General features: G+C 41.3%; 1 protein-coding gene across 3 annotated transcripts in view; it reads left to right on the top strand.

The window, feature by feature from the left end:
• The first annotated feature begins 1,051 nt into the window (after positions 1-1,051).
• SHC3 (SHC adaptor protein 3) overlaps positions 1,052-9,372 on the top strand; it is a 198,925-nt gene continuing 190,604 nt past the window's right edge. The window contains exons 1-2 of one of the 3 annotated variants that reach the window (XM_075828847.1): positions 1,052-1,194; positions 2,511-3,132. In XM_075828847.1, the coding sequence (XP_075684962.1) occupies positions 2,605-3,132 (528 nt within the window). In that variant the 5' untranslated portion in view covers positions 1,052-1,194; positions 2,511-2,604. Of the gene's footprint in view, positions 1,195-2,290; positions 3,133-9,372 lie in introns of those variants that run through there. The other 2 variants (XM_075828848.1, XM_075828846.1) reach the window with 2 other exon arrangements.

Raw genomic sequence — 9,372 nt, 5'->3', positions numbered from 1 at the left:
AGCTGTTTTCGCCTGAAAACCGCTCCGTATTTTCAGATGTATTTTGCTAAGCCGTGTGAACATACCCTTAAATTTGAGCTTCTTTTCAAGCTCCTTTTGAGGCGTTTTTCATAGTGTTCAATGTAAAATCAGCTCCAAAAAACACCTCAAGAAGGGACATGCTACTTCTTTTTATGGAGCATCATTTTACGCTCCCTTTTTTAAAACAGCGCGTAAAAAGACGCCCCGTATGAACTAAATGCTGATTTTCTCACTGATTTGAATGGGCAGATGCTTGTAGGTGTTCAGCTTCCGTTTTTTTAGGCGTTTTTCGTGGCGTAAACACCACGAAATATACCTGAAAACACTGCGTGTGAACATACCCTGATACACAATGCACAATGCACTGGCTGCTGCCACTTGAGAGGATAATAGTGTCACATGTTAGTGAAAGCCCAAAAAGATTACTAAGCTTCTTGATAATACGTTACGCCTAGTAGACGTTGCTGTATTAGCCGGTCATCAGTGCAGATGAGTCAAAAATAAACGTGCCCTCCTTCAAAGAGTAATCTGCGTATACAACGCTATGTACAACAAAGGGTTAAATCTCCAGAATATGCATTGTGCGGAGGATCCTGCAGGACTCTCTGGCTCAATATGTCAATTGAATGTGCTGCAATAAGACATATTGGGCAGAATGAGCACATTCATGAATGAACAGGTCTAGTTAAACACTCCTCTGAGAGATCATGGATTTATATCGTGCATGCGACTACGTGCAGATTCCATTTGTCCTTAACATCTGTTTCTTTGTCAAGCGAAGGAAATGTAATTGTTTTTAAAAAGCTGCTTAATGAGGTTAGATTGTGTCGTCTTCAGAATGCTGCCTGTGATCAAAATGGACTCTTCCACTATTTAGCAAGCCTTTGTTGAATGAGTCATGCAGGCCGTCTCTTATTGGATAGAACGGTTAGCACCCAAGGGATTGCCAGGCAGAGGCTGCACGGCCCTGCTTCATTCACAGAATTATTGATATGCCAGCCAGCCCTTTCATTCACATAAATCGAGTTTCATTCACATTTTGCCATTTTTCTTTGCACTGTATATAAGGAAGAGAAGCATTTGGGGGAATGTAGCTTGTTCTTTGTGTTAGATAACGGCTGAAACAGTCCGTGATGTGAGGATTTGCTGTCCTTGTGCCGCTAGAAAGAAGCGGTAAGATGAAGGCTGGGAGGATACTGCAGCGAGCGGTGTCGTGTGCTTATTGAAAGGCTATTCTGTACTCAACTGGAAGCTCGCTCTGACAAGAAATAGGACATTTCCATTATTCATTACTCCCGGGAGCAGAGCTTCTGCCAGAAAGGAGACAAATTTAATATTTCCATTTGGAAGTTTTTGTTTTTTTTAGACCTTTTGCACTTTCTTTGTTTCTTAAATATGTTGCGTGTGTGGGAGATATAGCGCGGTATTAATGCTGGACAGATCTCTTATTATACATCCCTACGGCTTCTTATCATGTGTGGCCTGTGACGTCATGGGAGATTGTATGCTGCAGCAACACGTTAGCAGTCATGTAGGCAATGGTGGACTTTTCACAGAAATGAAGGGTGTAAGGGCACGGTCAGACGTGGCAGAATTTTTCTGTTGCAAATGGGGCAATTACGTAACGAATCTGCACCAACATTTCCATATTTGTCAGGTAATGCAGACGTTGCAGATATCACAGCGGACTTGCCACAGATTTCAGATTTGGAACTGCAAAGGCTGAAATCCGCAGTGAAATTCTGCTTCTTCTCCGCAACGTCATGAGAATGCTGTGGAGGGAAAATTCTGCACCGCAGCCTAAATTCCACACAGTTATTTTCTGCAACGTCTGAACTAAGTTTCCTAAAAATGTATAGAAAGAAATGTAAAAAACGACTGTCCGCAGCGGAATTCAACAGCAATTCCGCCACGTCTGAATGTATCCTAATAGTGGCATTGTCACATAGGCCGTAGCAAGAAAAAAGTGTTTATTTCTATTTGCACACATGGTGTATTTGTCGCAATGTCGTTTTACGTAGGCATTGATTTTGTGGTGACGATACATGCTAGGACTGTATTGCAGTTGACCTGCTCCAGGTCTCACAGGTGAACCTCACCTTTTTGGAGGGTAAGATTGAGATCACTTGAAGAAATGATCCATTTGCGAAGTTTGGGAAAGGAAATGTGAGGATTGATTGGTTGTGGTGTGCTGTAAGTGGGTGGATGTTTTTGTGCTACAGGAAGTGATTTGCAGGGCTCACTGAGCCTTTTGTTGAAGAGGGTCTCCTCATTTGTGTGAGTCATGCTCCTGCTGGCAGCCACAACCACAAGTGGAATGTCACATAGGACTCTGTGCTCCTGCCTTCATTCTCAACCTACAGCTGCACGGATACAGACACATTTATTTTCTGTTCTTCTGAGGCAAAAATATCAGCAATTAATGCTCTTTTTTCTCTCTTTAACATTTTATTATACGTTTGATTTGTTTATTGCATTTGGTTTTACAGGTGCCGCTATGAACCTCTGGCAATGTTAACAAAGGTGTATCTTAGACTGGCATCACATTTGCCACAACGTATGAAAGAAACTAGATAGAAGGGCATGCTTCAACGTACCAAGTATAACCGCTTCAAGAATGAGTCTGTGACACCGGTCGATGATCTTTTGCACAACCTGTCCGCGAACAGTAAAGCCTCCACAGCCGCCGGTAACCCAGCTACAATACCGTGCCTGGTTCCGACCACAGACTTACAAAAGGACCAGGAAGATGGAGCCACCTCTCTTTGTACATTTATTCACAAAGTGTCTCACATGAAACTCTCCAGCACGGGTATAAAAAACCTTTCCTCTGCAGTAAAGGAGCTTGCTGGTTCCAAGTTACAGGGTAGCGCTCCCGCTCTTAGTACAGCAGCAGGGGCTTCAGACAACACATGTAACCTTGTCTCTACCCCTCCGTGTTCTCAGCAGGACACGAGCAAGATGAGCGCCGGGAAAAAAACACGCTCGGAAGAAATGCATCAGGGAGGCGAAGATTGGAATCAAAGTAGCAGCTTCGTCAATAAGCCTTCTCGAGGATGGCTGCACTCGAATGACAAGATTCAGGGACCCGGAGTGACGTACATTGTGAAGGTTGGTCTGCTGCTTTCTTCATGTTAGAAATGGACAGTTTGCATTAGCTATTATGATACCAGTTCATTAATAAGGGTCTGTTATTTTCCCGCCTAGACCGAGGGATTTTGTGTTACATACTGGCTGAATGCAAATATAATCTAATGGCACCGTTATCATGACCATACCTTATAGTTTTCAGGTTTTACAATTGATGTATCTGTGTTCTAGTGAAGACGAAGCAGGTGAATTAATGAATGCTGTGGAGATGTGGTACTAGAAGTCATTTGTTGTTCATTGGGATATCCTTGTCAGTCAGCAAACACACTAAAGTCTGTGTGTGTTCATTATCTTAAATCTTGTATACCTGAAATGACTTTAGTGAGTGAAGAATGACTAAAGACACCGTGCAATGTTCTGTGAGATATGATGTTCGTGAATGGCCGTGTATTCCTATTTTTATTCAAACCATACATATGTATTTATATTGGTATTTATATAGGTTGTATAATATAAATCATATGATTCAATTCTATTATATATCTATTTCATACATGTAAAATAACCAGTAACTGTTGCACGAATACTCTTTACACAGATAAAAAGCTCCCAGTTCTTATAATCTGGTGAATAGAACACTGTTAACACCCAATTGCACAATAGGGTAGTTCTCAATCTCCGTAGAAACATATATATATATATATATATATATATATATATATATATATATATATATATACTGACCAACAGACCACCCAAGGGCCATAAGATAGACTGAGTTTTTTTTCATTTTATAATTTCATGGTATTTACCTCAATATCCAACAATGGTTTTTCATGATTTTTCTTTTTTTGCTCTGACAAGTAAATAACATTTGCATTATTTATCCCTCCAAGCAGTTGGGATGTATTATAGTTCTCAAATTTTTTTTCCTATTACTTGTGTTTTAACATCATTGTTGCAACCAGCTCCTGTGAATTCAGTAAAATAGTGTTCATCCTGACAATAAGCAGCTATGCGAGCTAGATTGTAATAACAAATGTTCTAGCTGTAATTGGCGAGATGTATTATACTAGGCTTTTAAAATGAAGATGATGAAAATGTTATAAATGTTGTGCTCACATAAACGTTATGCAAAGTTTTAATTTACATGTTTCCCGAGCCATGATCTTGGGGATCACCTTAGCATGTATTGTTTATGCACGCTACGCACATAGACTTCAATGTACACAGCGGTTTCATGGACATTTCGTAAAAAAAACGCGTGTGCGTAAACAATACACAGCACCATTGTTCAGTAGGCGTCTCTGAGATCCTAGCATAGGGACCACATTAGTATATAGTACATTAGTATAAATATACATGTGTGTGTGTGTATGTGTGTGTATATGTATGTATGTATGTATGTATATATATATATATATATATATACAAAGTCGAAAAAATTAATTTCAACGCTATACCAAAGCATTTTCTTTCTCAGATTGATAGTGAGCTTTGTTAGGTTTAATGGGAAAGTCTACCCATCAAAAATCTGATGTCCCTCTTAGTATAAATCGTGGTATATTACCTAGAAACAACACCTATAAATATCACACGACTATGTAGTAAACCCACACATACTTTATATCCAATATGTCTTTATTAGTACATATAATAAGAAAAGTAGATAACAAGGCTGTCTCATAAAATCAATTAAAATCACATAAAACATAAACTGAGGCGGTGGTTACACATATAATCAATACATAAAATATATAAGGTGCAGACAATACATCACATAATATGTGTATATATATATATATATATATATATATATATATATATATATATAAAGAAGATCCACAATACAGTGCCATTACTTCCAAGTGGGAAAACATATCTGTTAAATCAAACCCATTAGGTTATGTTCACATAGTTTTTTGATGGGGAAACCGTGCTGTAAAACTCGTCAAAAATGGCCCGAAAATGCCTCCCATTGATTTCAATGGGAGGCGTCTTTTTCCCACGAGCTGTAAAACCACCTAGTGGGAGAAAGAAGGGACATGCCGTATCTTCGGGCGTTTACACCTCTGACCTCCCATTGACATCAATGGGAGGCAGAGAAGCGTATTTCGCAGCGTTTTATGCCCGCACAGCACAATGGCCGCGGGCGAAATACACAGCGAAAATCGGCGTGCAGGGAGAGGAAAATCTGCCTCAAACTTCCAAACGTAATTTTGAGGCAGAATTTCTGCCTGGAAAAAAACTCAGTGCAAACATAGCCTTTCAAGGCAGAAAAAAAAGTGCTTACTAGAACTAACTAGAAACCGTGTATTAGCAAGTTTAAAGCAATACCAGGTAAAGAAAACACACAAATAAGGCCACAATAATAAACTGACCCATCTTGTGCCAAACTGCAACACCGATGACCACTACAGATGTAGCCGTCTTTACCTTGACTTTTAACGCATTACATAAACAATGGCAAGATCTCTTAACTTGACCTTTTCAATGGCTTTTGTTGTGTGATATCACGCTGCAGCAAAGATATCAGAATCAAGTTAAAGGGAAAGTGTCGCTAGAAAAAAATGTATTTTTTTTTTTAGTTAAACAATTAGTGTATAGGTGATTAAACATTGTTCTAATTTTTTTCACGAGTCAGGAAATATTATAAATTAGATTCTAATTTATAATATTTCCCAGCGCTGGTCACTAGATGGAGCAATTCCCAAAATTGCAGCATTGCATGTGGTAAAGCAACCACATTGCTTTATGCTGCAAAATTTGAGAAAACTCACTCGCTCTAGTGAGCTCACAGAATCCCCCCTCCTTTATCCTGGCTAGTGCCAGGAGAAACGAGGGGATTGAACGGTCAAACCTCCTACACTGTGTGTTGCCATTTTTTGAGCTAACACACAGTGTAGTAGGTTAACATACAGTAGTAAACACACAGTAAAACACGTACATACACAGAAATAACTTACCTGCTCCTGCCGCCGCCGCTCCCTCCGGTCCGTCCGCTACCTCCCGCTCCAAGTGCACAAGTCAGGAAGCCGCGACCGGAAGTAGTAATCTTACTGTCTGGCCGCGAGTTCCGGTCCACAGTAAAATGGCGCCGGACGTCGCACAGTTCAACTTGGACTGTGTGGGAGAGGCGCATGCGCCATTCCCACACAGACTGCGTACAGCATAGTGGATGGAACGGGCCCCGTTCGCGATTGCGGGCACGGCCGGCCGCTGACTGACCACCGCATTTTCGGGCCGTGCTCCCATACAAAGTATGGGAGCACGGCCCGCAAAATGCGAAAGAACATGTTCCATAATTCCCGGAACATTTCCACGGCACTGACACCCTTCCGTAGTGCTACGGAAAGGTGTCAGTGTTCAATGAAAGTGAATGGCTCCGTTTTTGCGGACCGCAATTGCGGTCCGCAAAAACGGAGGTTTTTTGCTGTCGTGTGCATGGGGCCTCAGACTATGGTTAATGTACTACATACTCATTTTCCAACATGTACTATCACTCTTGCTGCCAATGACTGGGTATTTAACAGTCCTTATATATCACACACAACTATACAGTCCTTATATCTATCACATACAACAATGTAGCTAAATATTCATGCTTTCTTTGTTCTGTGACACTGCTATTTTCTCTACCCAACTTAATACCATCTTTTTTTATATGCATTATGATCAACCTAAAAGCATTTACACTTGGTCAGGGCAATTCAAACTGAGGGAAGTAAGTCACACTTACTAATCGTTCAACTAACTGGTACTTCTATTTTAGAAAGAAACGTAATACCTAATACTTTTCTTAGCTGCTCACTCTGATAATCACCCTCTAGAAAGACATAAAGGGGTTAATTATATAATTTTGAAAACATATTTAAATTACACTTTACACTCGGTAGAACTTTATGACTGATGGTTGATTTTATAAAACACAACTACATTGCGACTTCTATTTTAAAGTAGCATATTGGCAATATATTGGGGGCTATTATTGGGCATTACTTTGTGACCTGGGTGTTTTTTATGTGGCAGGCCTAAAGTGTGAGGATTTTGTGGGGTATTATTACATATGCTTTGTGATCCTGGATTTTTATAACCATCAGACTTAGGCCCTATGCACACGACCGTGCCCGCAATCACTGCCCGCGATTGCGGGCACGGACGGCCGCTGACTGACAGCCGCATTTTCGGGCCGTGCTCCCATACAAAGTAGGGGAGCCCCTGTGTTTTTTCCCAGAGGTTTTGTCTGTCTATTGAAAGTTACTGTCTTACTATGTGAATTGCATGGCCCTTCATGCTGCTCTAAGTTATATGTATATTGTTGAAAAATTTTCAATAAAAACACAGTTGAAACCAAAGTAGGGGAGCACGGCCCGCAAAATGCGAAAGAACGGACATGTTCCATAATTTCCGGAACATTTCCACGGCACGAACACCCTTCCGTAGTGCTACGGAAAGGTGTCAGTGTTCAATGAAAGTGAATGGCTCCGTTTTTGCAGACCGCAATTGCGGTCCGCAAAAACGGAGGTTTTTTACGGTCGTGGGCATGGGGCCTTAATAATATCAGAAATATCCGTGGCTCTTTCTGATCTGATGGATCCCTTATTAACGGACCTTAAAGAAAACCAGCAAGCATGGAATAAATCTTAAAACAAGATAATAACCATTTTTGACGTTAGTAACATTTATGGTAGTCTGACAGCATATTATTCTGATTCTTCATAAAATGTAGTAATCACCAAGTGCTAAACTCTTTCAGAGGAGTCATTGCTGATTTACACATACTCCTTACAGACTTGCCTATACAGCTAGCTCTGTATGAAGAAGATATAGGCTTTTCTCTTTAGAAATGTTTCTTACCACATATACAGCCCATATAGGCCACATATATGGATGACCTGCATGTACATAAGCAATGCCTGCCTGTCATTGTCCTTATCTACAGCAGTAATTCAGCTCTCTGAAACCAACAGAGTATCTGAGAAATCTTGAGCACCAGACATGTTCATTTTCTATTAGCCTGTTTTATGAATAGGTTCTCAAATGACATAACCTTTTAAAGAGTTCATTGATGATGCCTTCTCAAAACTTTCCAGTTTGATGATGATTAATTTAATAAATTTAACTGGAGAATTGTTTATATATATATATATATATATATATATTTTTTTTTGGGTGGAATGACCAATTATTGTAATTGTAAACTGTACGTATGTGAACTAACTGATTCATGCCTCCGTTCGGCTGAGACTAGTTTTTGGGTTGATGTCTATTCTGTTATTATGTGATCTATTTGGTCAGACCCATTCTTTTTTCAATAATAGGGAATATGCACTGATCAGCCATAACAGTAAGGCCTCGTTTACACGAACGTATTATACGCGCGTGCGACGCGCGTGCTTTGCACGCATGTCGTACGCACCTATATTAGTCAATGGGGCTGTTTAGACGATGCGTGAATTGCGCTCAGCGCGTGTGCGCAGAAAAAAACTCACGACATGTTCTATAATCGTGCGTTTTTCGCGCACTCACGCACCCATTGAAGTCAATGGGTGCGTGAAAACCACGCATGCCGCACGGAAGCACTTCCGTGCGAACTGCGTGATTCGCGAAAGAGCTGTCAAACTCCTGAATGTAAACAGAAAAGCACCACGTGCTTTTCTGTTTACAAACATCCAAACGGAGTGTCAAATTCGAGATGAGCGCACCGAACTTCACCGGGTTCGGCCAAACTCGTTTTGACCGAAACCGGTAAAAAATGTTCGGGTACGCGACGTCAGGAGACAGTCACTGTCCACGGTGCTGAAAGCGTTAAACTGGTTCAGCACCATGGACAGTGACTTCCGCTCGGAAAATCCATGAACCTGTAAAAAAAAAAAGACGTTCTGACTTACCGATAACTCCGGTCCGACCTCCCGGGATGACAGTTCAGTCCAAATGACAGCTGCAGCCAATCACAGGCCAAGCACAGGCTGCAGCCAATCACAGGCTGCAGTGGTCTCATGGACTGCGGCGTCATCCTGGGAGGTGGGGCCGGATGGCAAGAGAGGGACGCGTCACCAAGGCAACGGCCGGGAGCCCGGACTGGGGGAAGCAGGAAGTTCTTGGTAAGTATGAAAGTCTTTTTATATTCACAGGTTGGTGTATATTGTGTTCGGCATTCACTGTCGAGGGTGCTGAAAGAGTTACTGCCGATCAGTTAGCTCTTTCAGCACCTTGGACAGTGACGGGCCTCGACTACCTCATCTCTATGATGGCGGCTGC

Source organism: Rhinoderma darwinii, chromosome 1 (genome assembly GCF_050947455.1).
Source record: "Rhinoderma darwinii isolate aRhiDar2 chromosome 1, aRhiDar2.hap1, whole genome shotgun sequence".
NCBI classification, from domain to species: Eukaryota; Metazoa; Chordata; class Amphibia; order Anura; family Rhinodermatidae; genus Rhinoderma; species Rhinoderma darwinii.
This window is presented reverse-complemented; position numbering and strand designations above follow the sequence as displayed.